Source organism: Mytilus edulis, chromosome 5 (assembly GCF_963676685.1).
Source record: "Mytilus edulis chromosome 5, xbMytEdul2.2, whole genome shotgun sequence".
Taxonomy (NCBI): domain Eukaryota; kingdom Metazoa; phylum Mollusca; class Bivalvia; order Mytilida; family Mytilidae; genus Mytilus; species Mytilus edulis.
The window spans coordinates 85,437,980-85,461,466 of NC_092348.1; the positions used below are offsets into that span (position 1 = coordinate 85,437,980).

At 32.5% G+C, this 23,487-nt stretch overlaps 2 protein-coding genes across 2 annotated transcripts; both read left to right on the forward strand.

Moving 5' to 3' along the window:
• Nucleotides 1–9,736: 9,736 nt before the first annotated feature.
• On the forward strand, nt 9,737–16,349 carry LOC139524672 (low-density lipoprotein receptor-related protein 3-like). Its single transcript, XM_071319663.1, has 4 exons — nt 9,737–9,892; nt 11,834–12,073; nt 12,918–13,046; nt 15,384–16,349. Exons 1-4 carry the CDS (start codon nt 9,769–9,771, stop codon nt 15,623–15,625), a joined length of 735 nt encoding a protein of 244 aa, XP_071175764.1. The 5' UTR covers nt 9,737–9,768; the 3' UTR covers nt 15,626–16,349.
• A 2,174-nt stretch (nt 16,350–18,523) lies between these two features.
• On the forward strand, nt 18,524–23,487 carry LOC139524673 (uncharacterized). Its single transcript, XM_071319664.1, has 4 exons — nt 18,524–18,627; nt 19,176–19,427; nt 22,439–22,573; nt 23,070–23,487. The coding sequence occupies exons 1-4, from the start codon at nt 18,558–18,560 to the stop codon at nt 23,309–23,311; spliced, it is 699 nt and encodes a 232-aa protein (XP_071175765.1). The 5' UTR covers nt 18,524–18,557; the 3' UTR covers nt 23,312–23,487.

Consider the following 23,487-nt stretch of genomic DNA (forward strand, 5'->3'; position numbering starts at 1 on the left):
TCAAAGGAATCAGAGCTTTGCATGAGGGAGATACTTTCCTTAATTTATAATATTTTTTAACAGCAAATTTAATAATACAAAAAATCCGTATTTTCATGCCAGTACCGGAGTACTGGCTACTGGGCTGGTGATACCCTCGGGGACTAACAGTCCACCAGCAGAGGCATCGACCCAGTGGTAGTAATAACATTAACGGTTACTGTCTGGGTCACTGTCTGGGTCGCAGTAGATTGGCATGACTATTTACGGTTCAATAATCCAGATCAAAGTCCAATATATTCAACAAAATACGCAAACATGAAGACTAAAATGGAGAAGTTCTACTCGGTGATAAATAAAGGCAACAGTGGTATACCGCTGATCAAAACTCGTAAATCTATGGACAAAAAACAAAATTTGGGTAACGAACTAAAACTGAGGGAAACGCATTAAATATAAGAGGAGAACAACGACACAACATTAAAATGTAACATACACAGAAACGGACTAAGCATTAGACAAAATTCGATGAGAATAACAAATATAACATCAAAACCAAGTAACGTGACACGTCTTATAGTAATGTGAATTCACACTCAAAAACAAGAGAAAACAAACGGCACAACGGAAACACAACGTTAAAATGTTACACAAACAGGAAAGATCTATAATATAACAATGGCCATTTTCCTGACTTGGTACAGGACATTTTTAAAGATAAAAATGGTGGGTTGAACCTGGTTTTGTGGCATGCCAAACCTCGCACTTTAATGGCAATGTTAAATATAACATTGAAATGACAACATAATATTACAGGACTACAATACAAATAAATAGGAGAACGTATTAGACAAAGAAACACATGATTAATAGATAACAAAAGGCATCAGGTTTAAAATTCAATACGCCAAAAACGCGCCTCGTCCACACAACACTCACCAGTGACGCCCAGATATAAAAGATTGAAAGTGAAAAAAGTACACAGTTGTACAGCACTGAAGATCAAAAGTTGAAAAAGGTTGTGTCAAATGCGGCTATGTTTTTATGCTTGGGATAAGAACATCCTTATTATTTAGAACAATTTATGCTATGCAAACAGTAAATTTTATCAAATGAATATAAAAGATATATATAATGAAACTGAAGTATGACTAATTACAGAAAATAAAACCCGAATATATAATGTAAAGACCAACACAGAAAAATAGACACACCCGACTTAGTCCAGGCCTCAACGCAAAAAATCATACAAATGACGTCACATTCGAAGTGGTGAAAAGGCACAAAAATTACGTCACATTTGAATTTCTGAAACATCACAAAAATGACGTCACATTTGAAAAACTATATCTCAAGAGTAAGATAGAATTAGGATTTATTTCAGATTATAATAGAACTAAATACTGATTTTACATTTAAACACAATGCACATTGCAATACTTATGATAAGTTTACTATTGTTTATTCTGGAAGTTTCGTCTATCACAAAATGTAAGTTTAAGCAAGAACGTATTGTTAGTTATATCCTTTGTTTGAGTCAATAAGAAAAAGAAACTTTATAAATATATACCATTTTAACAAATCGATAGTACACAAATAAAACAAAAACAGTTGGGTTTAACGTTTGTTAATCAAATGAGAGAGACAACGTCGATATCTAGCAGTATAATTCTAATTCTAACAAAACTTTGCTGAAATACACATATTTCCTTATTTTCCATATATATACAAAACAACAAAACAGTCAAAAGATGTCAAATTCAACAACTTTTTTCAATTATGGACAAATAAACTCATCATAGATACCAGGATCCAAACTTTCATACCTAAAGTACGATGGTATATCACGCTAAAGTGCGATGGTTGTTTGTTTGCTAAAGTACGATGGTATATTTCGTTAAAGTGCGATGGTTGTTTGTTTGCTAAAGTACGATGGTATATCACGCTTAAATGCGATGGTCTACGTTAAAGTACGATGGTATATCACGCTTAAGTGCGATGGTTGTTTGTTTGCTAAAGTACGATGGTATATCACGCTAAATTACGATGGTATATTACGCTAAAGTGCGATGGTTGCTCGTTTGCTAAAGTACGATGGTATATCACGCTAAAGTGCGATGGTCTACGATAAAGTATGATAGTATATCACGTTAAAGTGCGATGGACCAAAAGGGTAAGATAAAAGGGCTTACAAAACTTGAAAGTACATGGCTTTATAATTTCTAGTAGCTAAGGTGAAAATATGTTATAGGCTTTACAATTTAACGGTAGGCTTCAGTGATTGTTTCTAAATATTGAAGACCGATCACGATTTTTTTATTGCTAAAAAGGTAATTTAGGTGTCTCAAAATACTATATTTCCTGGAAATTTTAACAATTAGGTCGTATCAAATATTTGAATCATTGGTGTAGCTTACTGTTCACACAGTCTATCAATTATGTGATATGATATTTCATTTTTGGTACCTAACTATTATTTCATTGGAAACAGGATGGAAAATATACTACATACAAAATTACGACACAGATGTAGTCCTTTAAGAGCTGATTTATATAGAGTTAATTTGGTAAATGACCCAAGTTGTGAATGTGGGTGTCCATTAGAAGATTCGATTCATTTTTTGTTAGAATGTCCACTCTACATTAACTTTAGAAATCAGCTCTTTAAAAACATTCAACACTTAGCTGATATCTCCATAGAACATATTTTATTTGAAACAGACGAAATTACTGTTGAACAAAACACAATCCTTTTCAGAAATGTACATAGTTATATACGCCATACAAAAAGATTCTTTGATTAATATTGCTGTATCTTAAAATGTACTCGTATCCAACTGTTATACTGTTTAAACATACTATATCTATTGTAAATATTTTTCATATTGTACTGAAATATTTAATTGCTGTCATCTTGAAATTTTGTATTTGTACTTATATGGAGAGGATTATCTTAAGTTGTTATAACTTGTATCCAATCCTATTGTATATTTAGACAATAAAATATGTTTAAACTAATTATGTGAACACCTCCCCTTAGAGTCGTAATGGTAAATACAAAATTCGTTCATTTTCTGAATGTGTAACATTTATTTGTACAAGCTTTAATTCAAATGCGAGAGAGAGGAGATGTTGTCTGAGTTTTCTCCATTTTTATAGCGAGTACAATTAGACCCAAAAATTATTTATAAAACTGCAATTAACGAAAAAATGATATAAATATATCTGTTCGCTTTCAATAAAAGTCGGATACAAGATACTTATGCGTATCTATAAAATAACTGCAGATACAAGTTCCCATTCCAGCACCCGAAAAAAAACCAACACATATGCTTCAGCCGACAAAGCACTTTTGAATTAATTAAGTCATAGACAAATGCTTTCCGACTGCTTGGTTTATAAGTTGTTTTAAAATGAATCATCATCTTCCAGCATGTACATTTTTAGTTTGTATAAACGACTGTTAATCATTATCCAACTACGTTTCGGACGTCTATACTTTCGCGAACCATCGCACTTTAGCGTATGGTGGCATCGGACTTTAGCGTAGAGCATCGCACTTTAGAGTCCTACATATATATAAGAAGATCTGGTCTGAGTGCCAATGTGACAACTCTCTCAACCAAATCCCAATTTGTTAAAGTAAACCATTATAGGTCAAAGTAGTTTTCAACACGGAGCCTTGGTTAACACCAAATAGCAAGCTAAAAAGGGCCCCAAAAAAGTATATGTATATATGTGTATATTTATTATTTTATTCTTTATCTATTTTTCAGACGACCTGATATCTGTATGTGAAAGTCCAACACAGCTGTTAACAATACCTACAGAAGGGGACATATTACTTACACACTCCTCTTCAGATCCTCTATTCCCTAATATGACATGTGTTGTGTCTATGTACAATCCCATGACAAAGGATGCCTATCCGGGAAGAGTCTTGGCATATTTTGAAAGTTTTCCTACAGATGAAAGTAACAATTGTGTCAATTCTCGTTTGGATATTTTTTATGAACGAGGAACAAGTATAAATAAGGTCCTTACAGGTTAGACTAATACCAAAGATACATGGGTTTATACATAGAAGATATTACTGTTTTGATTTTCTGTTTTTCTATATTTTAATTGAAATACTTGTACATAGCTAAACTGAACTGTTAATATGATCTAAGTACAGAATCTAAAACAAAACTACAGCTATATCTAACAGAATTATTTACTTAAAACTAATTGATAAAAGACTGTTAATTACTAGATGAGGTTAAGGCACATTTTTTATAAACTAAACTGTGTATATATGATTCATTTACACATTAAAAGAAAGACTACTGATATTATACAGTGGGGAGGTACACAATTAAAGATTTTTAAAAGGTTTTAATACCATAAAATGAATAGACAATGTCTATAAATAATAATATAAACAGTTATATAAACGATATAAAGATTAGAACTTTCAACATGTATTAGAACATACCAGTTTTATATTTGTTCCCTATATAGGTCCAAATGGTGTTTGTGGTAATAGGAAGAGTCTTCATTCATATTATAACTCTACACAACAATATATGACCTTGAGGTTTAGAGACATAAATCAAACTTCAAACTTCAGAGTCGTGTTAACAGCAGCACGCACAGATATGAACCTTAAGGTGAATTTGAATTACTTACACATTATGCAAAATTTATTTTTAAATGCATAAGGCCGTTAGTTTTCTCGTTTGAATTGTTTAACACTGTCATTTCGGGGCCTTTTATAGCTACTATGCGGTATGAGCTTTGCTCATTGTTGAAGGCCGTACATTGACCTATAGATGTTAATTTCGGTGTCATTTTGGTATATTGTGGAGAGTTGTCTCATTGGCAATCATACCACATCTTCTTTTTTATATTTACACATTATGCAATAAGTCACATGAAATATTTTCTTATTTCTTTTAAGTGTTTTCTTTTTTCTATTGGATATTAGTGAATTAAACAGTAATTTTATATGAAATCCTGCCATACAAATAATCAAATCTTTGATTTACACCATCTTCCACCACACGTCTTACATTTACCACGGTTTTTGATATGTTATCACAAAGTCCCATTTATTCTTATCCTATTTGATTGAACTCGGAGCTTAAGAAGGTACTACAACAATGATTGGTCAGCAGTAACCACAAGCCCTTACTATATATAAGTTACAACCCCGTTAATCAATACACCGCTACTGCTTAAAACTTATTTTTACTGACCGTTGAATCTGTTAAAGACGCCTAAACGCGCCTCTCTGCCGTACCAATTTTTATCTGATATCTTAGGTCTGTAACGTATTTTGATAAAGTTTTTGAGTTGCTAATTTTGAAAACCAATGAACATAAATGACCATTGTGAACTGTTTAATGTATTACTTTATCTAGGGACATGCCAATAGAAATAGGTTAATTGTGGAAATGGTTTTTGTATCAGCCGACATCTAGAATGTAATGGTTACAACAAATGTCGACGAACAAGCATGCGTCTTGTTATTAGCTCTAGTAATAATCATGATAATAGGCTTAAGTTTGTCTATGATTGATTTCGTGACAGCAATTATCAGCTGGATTTGCCGTCTACGACGTAGGTACATATATACACGAATATAAAAAATATGTACTAGAAAAGAAATGTCTGATGAACTCTACTGTTGTCCTACAAACTGAATGCAAAATGTATCAGAGATTCAAGGGCAGAGGGTTCTCTTACTATATGAAGGTATACACATACGTGCCACTGGAATTAGACCCTTTGAAAATGTCAACTTTATTTGGGGTATAATTTCATCATGGAAAAATGTAAATTAGTCATTAATTTTCAGCTTTCGATTAGATATTTGTATATATTCTCTTTTGTCCAATTAAATCAAAACGAAATATACGAATGCGTTATCATTTAACCTGAAGTATTTTTTTTGTAGTGATTTTCATAAGACTTAAATAATAAGGGGTATGTGTAAAATCATAGCCTCACATCTGTTCCAAAAATTTCATGTTAAGATACCCCGCCGGCCTGTCACCCTTGGTCCCATTGTTGAGGCTGTTGTGTATCGATTTTTGTGTTTTTTATGGCTCTTTACAACTAACGTTATATCGGAATTCAACGTCATTCAATTGTATTAATAGATCTGAAAAAAAATGTATATATATAAGGTGCAATATCAAGAAAAGAATGGATTGTTTTTATCTTACTGTTTATTTTTTTATATTAAAATACTTTAAAGTCAATATCATTTCAAAAACGTATTAAATTTTATGAAACCCTTGTCACAGAAAAAAAATCATAAACAATACAATTATACAAATACAGTTTAGTTTTTTGTACACTGTTCCGAAACAAAATGGGAAACTAAATGGTATTCAACGCAACGAGAAAATCTCGCACTTGGATGGAGAGTTGTCTCATTAGCACTCATACCTCATCTTCTTATACCTAATAATCTCTTTTTATAGAATAGCATAGAATACCTTAGCCGTATTTGGCACAACTTTTTGGAATTTTTGGTCCTCAATGCTCTTCAACTTTGTACTTGTTTGGCTATACAAATATTTTGATATGAGCGTCACTGATGAGTCTTATGTAGACGAAACGCGCGTCTGGCGTACTAAATTATAATCCTGGTACCCTTGATAACTATTTACACTACTGAGTCGATGCCACTGCTGGTGGACGTTCCGTCCCAGAGGGTGTCACCAGCTAAGTAGTCAACACTTCGGTGTTGACATAAATATCCATAATGTGGTCATTTTTATAAATTTCGTGCTTACAAAAAACAGAATTTTTCGAAAAACGAAGGATTTTCTTATCCCAGGCATAGAATACCTTAGCCGTATTTGCACAACTTTTTGGAATTTTTGGTCCTCCATACTCTTCAACTTTGTACTTGTTTGGCTATATAAATATTTTGATATGTGCGTCACTGGTGAGTCTTGTGTAGACGAAACGCGCGTCTGGCGTACTAAATTAGAATCCTGGTACCTTTAATAACTATTTACACTACTGGGTCGATGCCACTGCTGGTGGACGTTTCGTCCCCGAGGGTTTCACCAGCCCAGTAGTCAACACTTCAGTGTTGACATGAATATCAATAATGTAGTCATTCTTATAAATTTCGTGCTTACAAAAATTTGAATTTTTCGAAAAACTAAGGATTTTCTTATCCCAGGCATAGAATACCTTAGCCGTATTTGCACAACTTTTTGGAATTTTTGGTCCTCAATGCTCTTCAACTTTGTACTTGTTTTGCTATATAAATATTTTGATATGAACGTCACGGATGAGTCTTATGTAAACGAAACGCGCGTCTGGCGTACTTAATTATAATCCTGGTACCTTTGATAACTATTTAAACAGTATATTTTCACGCAGACATTTCTTTTTTTATATATATAAAATTAGGTGCAGAATGTCCCTTTTCATATTCCTGACTTGTTACAGGCATTTTCTTATTTTGAAAATGTTGAATTGAACCTGAATGTATAGCTAGGTAAACCTCTAACTTATATGACAGTCGCATCAAATGTCATTACATTGACAACAAAACAAACACATAATTGGTAAAAATGTCAAAAATACAGCAGTCAACATTGTGTTATAATCATTAAAAAAAACTACATACAAATATGTAACAAAGAAACACAAAATGGCATATAGACCAAGGATAACAGTAAATATTAAATACAAGAATACACTAATGTGCAATAGTACAATAGCACAGTGACGAGATGTATAATTTCAGAGTCACGTCATATATGTAACAAAGAAACATCAAAAGGTATATAGACAAAGCACCTAGCAAACATTGCAATGTTTATTTACTAATCATGTACAAGTATATACGAAGGACAATACAAGCATATATGTATATAAAATCAATCTTAATGATCATGTCCATCGAAAATCAATCCAGGAATAATGGAAATCTAGCAGTATTGAAAGTTTAAGAATAAAGGGAATGGATATATACAATTATTATAATCCATAAATTGCTAATCAAAGTGTATATATTGTTTTAGGACTGACGTTAAACTTCATACACATGGTGCCCAAAATATAAAATTTCAAACAGCCTACCATTAAACATGTTCTCCACCATATTGAAGCAAATAATTTGCAGTGCCAAGTTTTCGTATTGAATAAGACTGATGAGAATGACACAAAAATATAATTTAGTGAAATGGAAATGGAAATACTTATTTTACACAAATATTAAAAGTAGACGAATAGATTAAAAAGTAATCAAAAGATAATAAACATGCAATTGATGAAATGAGAATATCTGAACTTCTACTGCAATATCTAAATGGTCATATAATGCTACGCGAGGTGAACTACTTAAAGAGTATATCAATATATTAATTACTTGTCAACTTTTTTGGTGTTATAGAAAAGGATTATCCGTTGTCTGATATAGGGAAGACCAAGATACATTTATTCACCATTGATACCAGGAACAAAATTGTGTAGGACAGACGTGAGATTCGTCTACAAAGATGCATTAGTAATGTTCTAACCAAAAGAGTTCAACAGGTAAAATTAAAACATGACGTGCTTTTTTTCACCCAAAATCAAATATTTTCATATTTTTTTTTAGATTGAATTTTGTTTGATTTGATTATCATTATATTAAGGTTTTTTCTATTTTGGAATGATTAAAAAAAACTGTTAAAAATCAATATGTATGTTTTCCAGTTTTTAACAACTTTTGATGATTTTGCTACATTTTACCCAACATCATCATTTATCCAATTAAGAATTGCTGTTAAGTTTAGAAATGATTATAATAAAGATTTTTGTCTTTTTTTGTAATATCAAATGAACTTCTATCACCTTTATAATTGTAATTCGGACAGTATCAAACTAGAATATTGTGTAAAAATTTGCCACAACTGTTCAGGGTTCGACTTCTGCGATTGTATCAGGCTGCGCTCAGCGAAACATTTTATTATAGTTTGTTCATATGGGGGTACTGTTTCACCCCTATACAATGGTTAACATGTTTAACACCTGCAACAATATGTTTAAAATTCTCCAAAACTTTTGTGAAGAAACGCAATATGCCTTCAAGTTACCTGAAACTTTTCTTGCAATAATTTAAGCTTTTTAAAATCCTACTACTTTTATCAAAGAGCAATTAGATACCGAAATCGAAGTTTAACAGTTTATGATAAGATCTAGAGACAATGGCGCAAACCAAAAAATGGTAAAGAGAACAGTGAACAGAAAAAAGTTATATTGATCCACATTAACCTAGTCAAATCTGGAACTCTGGTAAATCGCAAGGGTACGTAGTTCATTTCTATAAGGAGAAACTATTTTGTTACAACATGTGTCTTATCCTTCTGCTAGTTTTGCAAATAAAATATATTTTACTAATCTTACCTAGTGTTTGATTTTGTTCTTTTGACATGACTGTAGTGAATATGCAATTACAAGCCAGTTTGAATCGATACTGTATTGAGTAAATGCTTAGCAAACAGTTGATATATGCATTAAACCCTAATGTTAATTCTATAATTTATCTATCATAATTAAAATTTTATCAAATTATATTTTGTACAAGTTCTTGTCAATAAACTATTTAATGTGATAGTGTATCAGAAGTGTGGGGTTTATGATTAACAAAGATTCCACTGTAATTGTAGCAGTCCAGGTTAAAAAGTCTATAAACTCTTACCAATTAGAGACTGTTTTTATAGGGAAGTTCTAGCAGGTATATTCTCAATTTATCACACTTCAATAGTTACTCATATGACCTAATGTTATCACATGATTCTCAATGTTTCCGTATTAGAACTTCCGTATTATGCACAATGGGGAAGAAATAAGATGGCTGTTTTGAACACATTTATTACATTGATTTTAGTTGCAAGCGTTAATGCAATTCAAACAAGTAAGTGTTTGTCCATTTAATTCTTAATCGTTAACATTTTGCTTGCGTGATATATTATAAGCCGAAAACAACATGTGTACTGATACATAGCATCAATTAAGTTGAAATGAGTTTTGATGGTGTTTTCAAACTCGTGAATTGAAAATACATTAATACTTACACCTTTCACATTTCAAAATGTATAACCTATATACAAATACTCAAACTCTATGAAGAAATGTTTAATTTTGCACCGACCACAAATTATGTAAAAAGTATCAACTGTATTATGAATAAAGTTAAATAAAACCAATATAGGGCTAACACAGAAAATAAAAGGAAAGTGGTTTTCATTTATCAATCGACAAATTGAGAATATTATCAAGTGTCTGATATATAATATATCTCTAATGCTGCGTCCACGCGTAATTTGAAAAACGATTTAGTTTAATTTGCATTCGAAACGTTAAACGTCCAGACGTAAATTATAATACAAATTGCAATGTGGGTCAAAGGAGTAGGTCCGGTAAGACCATTTTTTGGCCCCAAAATATGGCAGTTTTACAAAATTGTTAAAATGTAAACTTTTAGTTATTTATTGGATAGTAAAATGGTTCTGCTACATAAATATGGACTGTTTTTGACAATACAATGCATATATATTGGGTACTAGCACCATAAAGTCATGCTAAATTACTAAAATCTGAACAATTCCAGCATTTTACTTAAATTTTAGACGGTTTCCGTGTAAAACGAAAGTGGCCGCATTCGTGTTCATCCAAAATATTGAAATGGAAGTTGTATTTGATGATAATACATAACATATATAAAGGTTGAGGATGAACACGGATGCGGCCACTTTCGTTTTTGACAAAAACCATCTGAAAAGTGACATTTTTTCGCATATTTGGTAGATTTTTCATATTTGAGCTTGAATCGGATCGTTTTTAATGACGAAATAAGTTAAAAACTTTCACATAAATTAATCGAAACATATATAATAGACTCTTAAGTGTTTAAAAAGTGGTCAACATCTTTGGTCAGATGAAATTGAAATTTGAGGCCAAAATCGGTCCTTACCGGACCTACTCCTTTGCTATACAGTCCGAATGTCGTATCTTTTAATTCGCATTATCAGTTAATTAAGTATAATAATCGAAATACATTTAAGAAAGTGTCCACACTACAAAGCAAATTTAAAATCCGGAGCACCTGAGATCACCCTTAGTTTTTGTTGGGGTTTGTGTTGCTTAGTCTTAGTTTTCTATGTTGTGTCATGTGTACTATTATTTGTCTGTTTGTCTTTGTCATTTTAGCCATGGCGTTGTCAGTTTATTTTCGATCTATGAGTTTGACTGTCCCTCTGGTATCTTTCGCCCCTCTTTTCACTCATTCACAACAACGAAAACGCATTTTTAATGCGAATTCGATAATGCGAATCAGCCAGTTCGAATTCGATTCGAATCATAAAAAAGGGGAGTGTGTGAACGTGATTAGCGTATGTTTGATCTTTCTTTATAATCACATGTGGTATCACGTATAGATCTCGGATTGAGGTTCGGAATCACGAAATGAGCGACAGGTTTTCGTGCCACTTTAATACACCTATCACGAAGTTTTTTTTATGAATTAGTTACACATGTAGACAAGAGGTCAAGAAAGGCAAATGACGTCCTTGAACATTCAGATCTTACTAAATCTTGTGACATGCAAAATTTACGGTAGAGTGCACAAATTCGAAAATCGTTTATTTGTTTTGAATTTTACATTAGAATGCACCACAAAACATTTCTTTCAAACCTATATCGTTTCGATGAATTAACTGCGAATGGAATATCATCATCAAAAATTTACACAAAAAGTAGCCAAAAAATATAAATCTACACAAACGAAAAAAGTAGGCACTCCTCATTTCAAGAAACATAATTTTGCAGTAACGGTAATTGTCTTTATCTATTTCAGAATACTTTAAATTCACTTGCAACCAAACTATACCAATACCGGACGAGGGAGATATTCTATTCGTTATAGACAAGTATCACCCTTTATCGAAAAGTCCATGCACAGTGTTTGTCTTCAATCAAAGATCTGCGTCACGTGTTTTGGTAAATTTGAACAAATTCAAAATTGATGGTTCAAAAAACTGCACACAATCTCGTTTGAATATTTACGATGGCCATGGCAGTAACAAACCACTGACAGGTACCAATAATTTTATTACTTACTGTGAATTCATTATTATTCATTGGATACCAATATTCGTGGATTTCGTGGGCAAAAATAAACCACAAAATTAAATGTTCAACGAATGACAATTTTTTTTATAGGCTTGTATGCAGACTTCGGCGAAACCACGAAGTTAAACATCAACGAACATGTAAATTTCCTTTAATCCAAGAAAATTGGTACACACGAAAATAAATGAATCCACAGTAATTTATTAATAACAATTCAATCTACTCACCGATAAAAACAAAATCTAAAGCTCTCATAAAACTATCAAATTGATATTTCTTTAATGAGTTTAGTCAAAGGATCGATAAGTTTTCATAAATCGTATCTAAATTAGGATCTCTATGAAAAAAATTATGGCAAAATGAGGATGTGATATCTCGTCCGGCATAGCAATTTTATGGACTAAGTCGGAATGCCATCAAGTGCGTTCACTAATGTCGTAGTAAATCCAATTGAAATCATTGAATTTATATAAGTTAATATTCATATCACATATAAATATTTCTCTGACTTTTATCTTATTCTTATTCTTATTCCTATGGTATTTTAAATTTATCAAAGAATTTTAAGTTAGTATGATCATGTTAATCTGAATGATCTGACTTCGTCCAACAGGAATATTTAAATTTGGCATGAATAAAAAAGGTAAAAATCAATGTTTTCGGGAGTCTTTTTTATTATTATTTGTGAAGTTTTATTGCTGTGTAATTTACTATATTCAACTCTTCCATAAACAAAACTAATTACAAATTTTAAAGTTACACAAAAAAAGTCTAACCATTGTTATAACCGTAATAATAATCAATTATAGGTAAGAACGGGTTATGTGGCTCGATCAAAAGAGATTTGTACAACTCTACGCAACAGAATATGACGTTTACCGTCCATGATAATAAAGGCACAGCTTCGATCACCCTTCTGGTAACATCAGCTCGAAAAGGTTTGTTCACTTTTTGTTGCTTGAAGCTACTATTACTTGTTATTGTTAAAGATCTTGGTCTAAAAAAAATATGAAAACAACACTTTTAATAATTCCTTGCGTTCGCAGCGCTTATCTGGTTTTACCTTCATCAGGACCGCTCAAAGCCAAACATTTGAAATCCGAGGGATGTATAAGTACCGAAACCGTTGAAGAGCTATATGACAAAAATGCCTAAAATAAATTGCCAAATTCATTTAAAGTCAACTTTGCCTGAGGGAGTTGAAACCTTAATTTCTTTAAATTTCAAAATTTATAAACAGACAATTTTAGAAAAGTTTGTTAAATCATGTCAGTAACGAAGTACTGAGTACTAAGCTGATGATACCCATAGATTTGTGTTGAGAATAGCTAAGTTTTACACAGATACAATATTATTGATTTGTAGAATGAATACTAGTACTTTAAATCTTTAATGAAAAGTCCACTTGCTGCTCATTAAACACAGAAAAGACAACATGAAAACAAAGCTCATCTATGCAACCGCAATCCTATGTAGAGCATGAATGTCCTATGCATGTGATGTTGCTTCTTCGACGTTTTCATTTTTTGGTCATCGTGTTGTCGGCTTTTAATGAACTTTAACAATCATTTTTTGTATTTCCACATTGATATCTTCGCTTTTCTTTACAACTCCTGTTGACATAATTTTTTAAGAAACCCGTACAAAATCAAAGTTCCTAGTTTTGACTTGAGTGTAGAACGTTGGTTACCTGAACTTTGTCCTTTCGGTAGTGAACCCATTGCCAAAGCTGGGCGTCCGGTTAGAAGTGCGTGATGTATAGATTCGCAGCCCCGTTTGATCGGAATTGAGACTTTTTAAAATCCGTTGTCTCTTGAAGGCTTAATGCTACGCTCTCACGTTAGGAACTTTTGCAACAATTCTCTGTGGGGTCCGCAGGTGGCCTGATGCAAGGTAAACTTCTTTCCCTATCAAATATACCCTTATAAGTCAAAATATCCCACCCAGCATTCGTGTCATCCAAACTCACAAAACCGTGCATATTATATTAGTTGTTTTAAAAAATTTGTTTCATTCCTGATTATGAATGGAGTAGTTGTCACATGATGTTAACAAGTAATACAATCAATTTCTTATATACATTTGCAATATGTCACATGATTTTAAATATTATTTGTACAAATAAAAGAAATTCAAATTCAAGCGAATTATTTTCTATTAATTATTTAAGTAGTATTATTACCTTTGAAATACAAAGCCTATCTCTTTCGTTTGAGGCCACGATATGACGATCTAGTTGTTCGCCCGTTCTTTTTAAGTTTAGAAATTTTATTTGAGTCTCGATCGCTCATATAGTGTTTTGTCTGTAGGACCTTGAAATTATTGTCATTATAATAAGTTTGAGAAAGATAATGCCTTTATCAATTATTTTACCAGTCAACAAACAAGGGACTCTTTTCGCAACATTTGTATCCTACCAGTAGAGATATTTCCAGAACATTTTTAAAAGTATAACTCAGATGTGACAACGCAATACAAATTGGGTTTAACACAATGATACTTTGGGGCATAGGTAACTAAATGGGGTATGCGGTTTATGCTTTATTTTGAATTATCTCTAAAGTTGTCGGTTCGAACCTCTTTCGAAATGAGGTTTGTTCGACTATGATCCTTATTGACATTAGCATATTGCCAAAGTTTTCATGCAAAGGTCTTATGTAGACGAAACACGCGTCTGGCGTATAAAATTATAATCCTGGTACTTTTGATAACTATTTACGCCACTGGGTCGATGCCACTGCTGGTGGACGTTTCTTCCCCGAGGGTATCACCAGCCCAGTAGTCAGCACTTCGGTGTTGACATGCATATCAATTATATGGTCATTTTTATAAATTTTCTGTTTACAAAACTTTTAATTTTTCGAAAAACTAAGGATTTTCTTACCCCAGGAGTAGATTACCTTAGCCGTATTTGGCACAACTTTTTGGAATTTTGGGTCCTCAATGCTCTTCAACTTTGTATTTGTTTGGCTTTTTAACTATTTTGATCTGAGCGTCACTGATGAGTCTTATGTAGACGAAACGCACGTCTGGCGTATAAAATTATAATCCTGGTACTTTTGATAACTAATTATAGTTCTCTCTGGGTACGCCAGATTCATCCAGCAATAGAAAAAATGCCACCATTATTGCAAAGGATGTTGAAAGTGGTGTTAAGTACCAACAACCGTACAAACATACTTTATAGTTATATGATCTGTCTGAAGATTATTTGACTAAGATAATGTAAATCAGCATTGCTTTTAATCGTAATAATGCATGAATTTCTTTTGTAGGAGATTGTCATCATAACGAATTGAACTGTCAAAATGGCTTTTGTATTCCTGGAAAGCTGGCGTGCAATGGTTACAACAACTGCGGAAATGGTATCGATGAATTGACATGCGTATTATCACTAGCTGTTGGTGTTATCATTGCAATAGTCATTGGTGCTTTGTTGGGGATCGCGTGTCTCACAACAGTAATCATCTGTGTGGTATGCCGTCCACATCATAGAAGGAGGTATCGACAAATATAGTTTTAGGAAGAAAATTCAACAAATCGGTGTACTCGATGAATGCTTTCGTTCTAAATAAAAACTTTTGATATTATTGAAAGAAAGCAGGCAGAACTGACCTCTTTTGAGGATAGTGTGCATATTCAAATTGTTAATATCTTCTGTTTCATTTGTACATCCAACATTCATGTTTTATTTGTAATTTGAAATTCTGATTGGATATTGTTTTATATCTTATCGTTTGTGGTTTTATACAAAATTCAATGATTCTGAATATGTTTAATTGTCATTTGTTCCATGTTTGCATGGTGTTCTGATTCTTTGTAAATATGTTTAGGGTAAATTAATTTATGTTTGGTGTGATGTTGTACTAATCTTATTTTAATTGTTATACTGTATCAAATTAAAATTCCAACCTGCAAATTTCTTTGACCTGACAATTAAAACCATCCTGATGAATCTTTCTGCCCTATATTTCAACTTTTGCTAATAAATATGTCAGTGAAAAAAATCCTCAAAGTCACACATAATGAGTTCATAGTAATTTGAATAAGTTAACTACCCCTGATTTAAACTCACCATTTGAACTCATGATATGTAAAATGAAGAGTTTAGTGCTCACATCAACATTATTACCGACCTAATTTTTCCTGTTATAACCTATCTTGTACATACACCTCTGTGAAGTATTGTGTAGCAATGCCATTGGTATCCATGTTTGAATTAAATATAAATCATAATTGAATTAAAACTTTTATTTTATATGTATACATCACTTATAATTTGGCCCTTTGGAAATCTACTCTGCAAAAAAAAAATTGCTCCATGCCTAAATCAAGAGCTATGTGCATACTGAAAAGTAGCAAAGTATAAGACCCCTGGCTTGACATCACACCAATCCAATTGGAACGATAGTTCAAAATAAATGCTATCAGGAAGCCTATGAGGCTATGAGGAAGCCTATAAATAGACAATGAGGAAGCCTATAAATAGACAATGAGGAAGCCTATAAATAGACAATGAGGAAGCCTATAAGGAGACTATGAGAAAGCCTAGAAGTGTTGATGTTGATTTGGTGTTGGAATGAATTTGTATGAAATTTGACAGTTTATCCCCAGAAATTCTTGGGGGATGCGTGAAATTTTTGAAACAACCAGTGATAAAATTTTATAAATGTAATCTATAAATCTGCTGTAAACTGTGCTGAGATTCATTCCTCTGTCATGTATTCTTGTCTGGACCATGTGTTGTAAAAGTTAACCATAATTAAACACTGAACTATTCAATAACCAAACGTATGGCAAATAATAAGAACCGGTAATTAAAGACGGCACGTTTTCAATAAGCTGGGTCAAAATGTCATCGTTTCTTCGAAGGTAATCACAGCTTTTGGTTGAATACTGCCGCTCACGAAAACAGAAACAACAAATCAAATCGGTTTTAACGAAGTCTCGTCTTATATATTGAATTGTCATTGTTTTCCTCTTATAATTGATGACTGACTTCTTGATTGACAACATACGTTTTGAGGATGTGTTTTTCAATAGACTGTCGGGATTTAAATGGAAACCAATTGTGCACCTCTTCTCTTCTTGCCGACTTCATACAGGAACTTCTTAGGAAGAAAGATAAGAAGTAAGCAATATCCTTTAACTTTACAATCCGCTATCTCGCTAAAAAAAAGTTTGGTAACTATGTTGAACGCACCAATCCGGGACCCATCGAACTAGAGATAAAGGATACAACAGATACAGCTAAGTCTGCCTCATATCTTGACTTACATCTAGAAATTGACAATGAGGGTCGGTTTAAAACAAAACTTTACGACAAAAGATATGATTTCAGCTTCCAAATTGTGAACTTTCCATTTCTTTGTAGCAACATTCCAGCAGAGCCTGCATACGGAGTATATATCTCCCAATTGTAACGATATTCCAGGGCTTATATTTCCTACTATGATTTCCTTGATAGAGGGATGCTGTTCACAAGGAAGCTATTAAACCAAGAGTTTCAAATGATTCAGTGTTGAAATCATGCCTTCGTAAATTTTACGAACGGCATCACGACCGTTATGGAATAACCGTTTAACATATGACCCCTTATGTGGTAACTACAATCCCCTTCCCTATTCACGAGTGTAATCTACCGAACTATACTGTTTAGCGGGATTCTTCATGCTTAGTTTTAGTTTTCTAAGTTGTGTGTTGTGTACTTTTATTTGTTTGTTTGTCTTTTTCTTTTTTAGCCATGGCGTTGTCAGTTTATTTTCGATCTACGAGTTTTACTGTCCATCTGGTATCTTTCGCCCCTCTTTCAAATACTTATAGAGTGAGTTGTATAGTAATGAAAAAAATATACAAATTTCGAAAACGGATTTATAGAACATAGTGTTCTAATCAAAATCAAGAAAATAAAGGTATATAAGTATTCTATATTACATGAAACAAAAGAAAAACTCAAATGTTTGAACAGTTCATCCCTTTTGTCTTTACAATCTATGTCAGTGTTGTTTCATTTCATCCATTGAAATGTTCATTACCTTTGTTATAAATTCACTTCATTATAAAGGTGAATTACAATTTAATTTTGAATATTACAATGGGAAAGGATAATTTTTTAAGGTCGCTCGGAAGTGTGAATATTTTCTAAATTGGTCAGACAATACTTGGTCATATTTTAGGAACATTTAAATCCCTGGACTACGCCTTGCCCTTGAAATCTTCATAAAACACGACCAAGTATTGCCTAACCTATACGTAAAACAAATAACGATTAATCTACAGGTGCTCGAAAAGATTGATAATCTTAACGTAATTTTATAGATAAATTGATGTAATATTTTATAGACAAATATTACACATGCCCATATGATATCAGCGTAAGCTTTATCATATATAATAAATAAAGGTTCAATTTTAATGATAATTTCATTTTTAAAAGCTCCACCAAGGACATGATGAGAGTTATAATAAGCTTTGCGACGTTTTTAGTTTGTTTTACAAAGGTTACATCACTTAAAAACTGTAAGTATCTACCGAATAAGAAACTGATGTATTGTATTTTCTTTAATATGACATGAAAAACGATACACAAATTGTAGAACATGCCATGAAATGCACTGTCAAGATAGAGGCTAATATCATTTCATTAAATTATTGATCCAGTGGCAAACTATTTATGCATAAACATGACGAACAGAGCAAAGAAATTAATCCAAAAGATCCGTTCGTAATTTGTGTCCATCGGTATTCCAGTCGGCTTTTGAAAAAAATTATCCGACTGGATTTTTCTTGGTTTATTACCAATTTAGAATTCCATATGTTTTCATATTTCTATACGAAACACGTCGAGTTCTCGTAAAAGATAAAAAGTAACACTAGTAATAGCAAAGTACTTTGACTTCTTTTTAATTGTGAGTGTTTTAGTCGAGTTGACACATCAAAACACTCTATTAAAATCTTACTTTATGAATTAGTTCTTTAATTATCACTTCTGGGTGTGATTCATAGTGAAATAATTTCATACTTTTATCAAATCCATTCATGTCACTAAAAGAATTCTCTTTTTTCAGATAATTTTAAACTTGTATGCGATGCTACACCAATACAGATAACAAATGGTGCCATTACACTGTCATATTATACAACATCACCCATAGCTCGCAATACAACATGTACTGTAAGAGTATTTAGTCCTATATCGAAGTATCCGGCCAATGTTATAGCCTATTTTAGAACATTTTACACAGATTATAGTCAGAATTGTGTAAATTCACGACTAGAGATATTTGATAGCCTGGAAACCACTGGTAGAGCTATGACAGGTACCAAGCATAAAACTTTGAATAATGGAAGCGCTAATATACTAAAACTTCAGCAAAGACAACACTTTTTTTTTACCAAATTAGGCTACAAAAAAGCAGGCATCAATTTTTTCGCAATCACATTATGATACAAGGAAATTACGAGTTTAAACAAGCTATATGTTTGTTTTGTTTTAAAAGATAACTACGCATTTTTACAACTTTGTCACAAAGAGACCTTTCTGTCATGAGTAAACATTTTGTATTCATTATTATTAGTATGATCATTCTTTTGTAAATTCAAATTGCTTTATCTTCTTGTATGTTTAAATATGATAAAAATAAACCCGAATTAAAATTACATTTGTATACTACTTACCAGTACGTTTGCAGTGATTCATGGGTAATTTTGAAACGATATATATACTGAAAAATAGATGCGTTTACTTTCTATTTCATGAAACGTCAATAAACAAGAGCGAACACCAATTTTATGCTTCCTTTTTTTGCTTGTATTAAGCTGTTGTTCAAACATCTCCAATAAAAGTATAGATTTGTTTTGTCACTTAAGATAGTGTTCATTTATATAATATCTCTGACCTTTGTATATATTTTTTTTTCAATTTGGTTCATTTCTATGTTTCAGTGTGGCGTCCATTTTCTTAACTAGTACACATTTTTAGTAAGGGCCAGCTGAAGCCCGCCTCTGGGTGCGGGATTTTCTCGCTGTGTTGAAGACCCTGAATGTTATATAATATATATAGTAGCATGGGTAGCATGGGTTCGAATCCCGGCGAGGGAAGAACCAAAAATTTGCGAAAGCAAATTTACAGATCTAACATTGTTGGGTTGATGTTTAGACGAGTTGTATATACATTATGTACACAGCCATGTATCACCATCATTGATGGCGATCCGATGGATACATCTGTTGTAGGGTTGTCACTGACTCAGACGTACTTATAAATATAATTATTTTCTGTGACTGTATCTTACATTAATTTGTAGGATCCTTTACTATAGATAATTTAGCTGATCTGTAACAATAACATCTTCATGCCTTATATATCATGTACTGCAGTACGCCGCTAGATTAAAACTGACGTGGAAAGGTAACACACGGCCAGCAAAAGCTCTTTTTTTGAGAGCCCAGGTGGTCGTGTGGTCTAGCGGGACGGCTGCAGTGCAGGCGATTTGGTGTCACGATATCACAGTAGCATGGGTTCGAATCCCGGCGAGGGAAGAACCAAAAATTTGCGAAAGCAAATTTACAGATCTAACATTGTTGGGTTGATGTTTAGACGAGTTGTATATACATTATGTACACAGCCATGTATCACCATCATTGATGGCGATCCGATGGATACATCTGTTGTAGGGTTGTCACTGACTCAGACGTACTTATAAATATAATTATTTTCTGTGACTGTATCTTACATTAATTTGTAGGATCCTTTACTATAGATAATTTAGCTGATCTGTAACAATAACATCTTCATGCCTTATATATCATGTACTGCAGTACGCCGCTAGATTAAAACTGACGTGGAAAGGTAACACACGGCCAGCAAAAGCTCTTTTTTTGAGAGCCCAGGTGGTCGTGTGGTCTAGCGGGACGGCTGCAGTGCAGGCGATTTGGTGTCACGATATCACAGTAGCATGGGTTCGAATCCCGGCGAGGGAAGAACCTAAAATTTGCGAAAGCAAATTTACAGATCTAACATTGTTGGGTTGATGTTTAGACGAGTTGTTTATATATATAAGTTATTTTATAAAATATAAAATTTCTGTGAAAAATTCCTATAACAGTAACACTCAATAAGTTTGTACGGAAGCGTATAAGCGCAAAACAACTTTTTTTTTAAATATGTCTCCCTATGTTCAACGCAAACAATTGCGAAATAACGCAAACATTTTTGATATAACGCAAACCTTTGCGTTATAACGCAGACCTTTGCGAAATAACACAAACCTTTGCGATATAACGCAAATATCTTTATTTCAATTATTCATTAAACCATAATAATAGAAAAGTTTATTTTGATTTTTTGATAAATGAGAATATCCACTTTATAAATTTTAATGACATAGATAAAATAACATATACATGTATACTCTTCCCAATTTCACGCATTCAGGTAAATAAGCTAGGAAGCTTTTTAAAACAGTCTATTGAACTGAGGACATTGGACTCTTAAAATATTTACTTTTAAAGTTTTTATTAATGATCTTGTTGTTATTTTTTATTTTCAGTTTGTTATGTTGTGTCACATACTATAAATATGTAGTTTTATGGCAATAAAGATTTGAATTAAGTTTTGTATATATGTCCGTCTGTCATTCATTTCGGTTCAGTGTGATGTACTTGTAGATAAAAAAAAAAGAAACATACATACAAGGCCAAATCATTATAATAAATATGCAAAATTTATTGAATTTTCATTTCGATATAGTGACGTATATTTGATTGGAGAGAACATAACTTTATTTTATAAATCCACTGAAACTGTTTGTGTTTTTACAAAATCACTGATCAGTCTAGTGATTTTACAAAATCACTAATTTTACAAATTCTCTGTATCATATACATGCTAATAAATACATTAGATGTATGTTTCATTATAATGCGTTATTCTGATTGGCTAACTGCACATCACGTGTTATTACTTAAGCAATTGCATTACACAATAAAACTTATCATTCATGATAACACGAGGTCCGACAATAAAGTGCACAGCGAATTAAATAAAAAATTGATAAAATTCGTGTTTTCATGATCCTAGCTAAAAAAATGTAATTATAAGTATTGAATGCTTCTTTTTGTAACTTCATAGGGTTGTAAAAGCGTTGACCGTGCGCACATTTTTAAAATAAAGCGTCCGCGCTTCATACAAAATGTACTTCGGTCAATGCTTTTATACCCCAATGAAGTTACAAGTATAAGCATTCAATTCTTAAATAAATCGTGATTATAATCAGATGATTTCCGTATAGATTATATGATCTACTTATTGTAATGATTATGATTGTAGGACAAAACGGTTTGTGTGGAACTAAAACCATGGTTGCATTATACTACAATTCGACACAGCCATACATGACCTTCAGGTTTAGAGATGTTAAAAAGATATCACACTTCCAAATTACTCTCACGGCAGCACATACGGGTATGTGGTCACATATTCTTAGGGTTAGGGTCATATACAAGTAGATTTTGGGGTAAAATACAGGTAAGCTTTTATGTCACATACAAATTGAGCTTGATGTAACATACGGAGAGGTTTTTGTGTCATGTACGGGTAAAGGTTTTAAGATTACACCTTGTTGGTTTTTTTTAGGTTAAACAGAACTCAATTTTCTTCGATATGTTAATCTATGTAATAAATGCACATGTTCACGCTTATGCTATAAAACAGAGACTTTTAGGCATCTTATTCAATGCTAAAGAGCAGAATTGGTCACTTTTCATTTGCAAGTTAATAATCAGCGATGTTTCTTAGTTTATTTTGACAAAATTGAACCATACTGGCTGCTAAAAGCAAATTGTTATTTCACCATTTTATTTTCATTGGGGACTGATATTTTTTTTTACATATATCTTGAACTTTATGTACTTTTTTGAAGATACATTTTGTATTGACAAAACTGCATTTTAATCCACAGGTACTTGTGAAAACAAAGAATTTGGATGCACTAATGGTTTCTGTATAGACAACCGACTAGTCTGTAATGGGTATAATAACTGTGGAAATAGAGATGACCAGGTCGCTTGTGATGTATTGGTTTTAACAGCTGGAGCCATTGTTGGTATTGTTATCGGTTCCTTGATCACTGTAATAGCAATCCCCTTCTGTGTTATATACCTAATTTGTCGACCACGACGAATGGTGTATAGACAAATGTAATGGTAGAATAAAAGTCGAATTTACTTCATTCGTTATAACATGTAAACTAGCAGAACACAATAAGTCTAGATTTGCAATCAAATTGGCAAATGTTGGTGCAGCAATGCCGTTTACTGATCAGAATGTTTATTTAAATCAATAAATTTATATGGCATTATCTTGTGAAAACTACAAAA

What these genes read in the sequence shown, in the direction of transcription:
- LOC139524672 (XM_071319663.1), top strand. Translation starts at nt 9,769, where the DNA reads ATGATTCTCAATGTTTCCGTATTAGAACTTCCGTATTATGCACAATGG. An exon ending in CGTTAATGCAATTCAAACAA is followed by an intron (nt 9,893 to 11,833) that starts GTAAGTGTTTGT and finishes TATCTATTTCAG; the next exon opens with AATACTTTAAATTCACTTGC. An exon ending in CAGTAACAAACCACTGACAG is followed by an intron (nt 12,074 to 12,917) that starts GTACCAATAATT and finishes AATCAATTATAG; the next exon opens with GTAAGAACGGGTTATGTGGC.
- LOC139524673 (XM_071319664.1), top strand. Translation starts at nt 18,558, where the DNA reads ATGATGAGAGTTATAATAAGCTTTGCGACGTTTTTAGTTTGTTTTACA. An exon ending in CACTGGTAGAGCTATGACAG is followed by an intron (nt 19,428 to 22,438) that starts GTACCAAGCATA and finishes TTATGATTGTAG; the next exon opens with GACAAAACGGTTTGTGTGGA. An exon ending in TCTCACGGCAGCACATACGG is followed by an intron (nt 22,574 to 23,069) that starts GTATGTGGTCAC and finishes TTTAATCCACAG; the next exon opens with GTACTTGTGAAAACAAAGAA.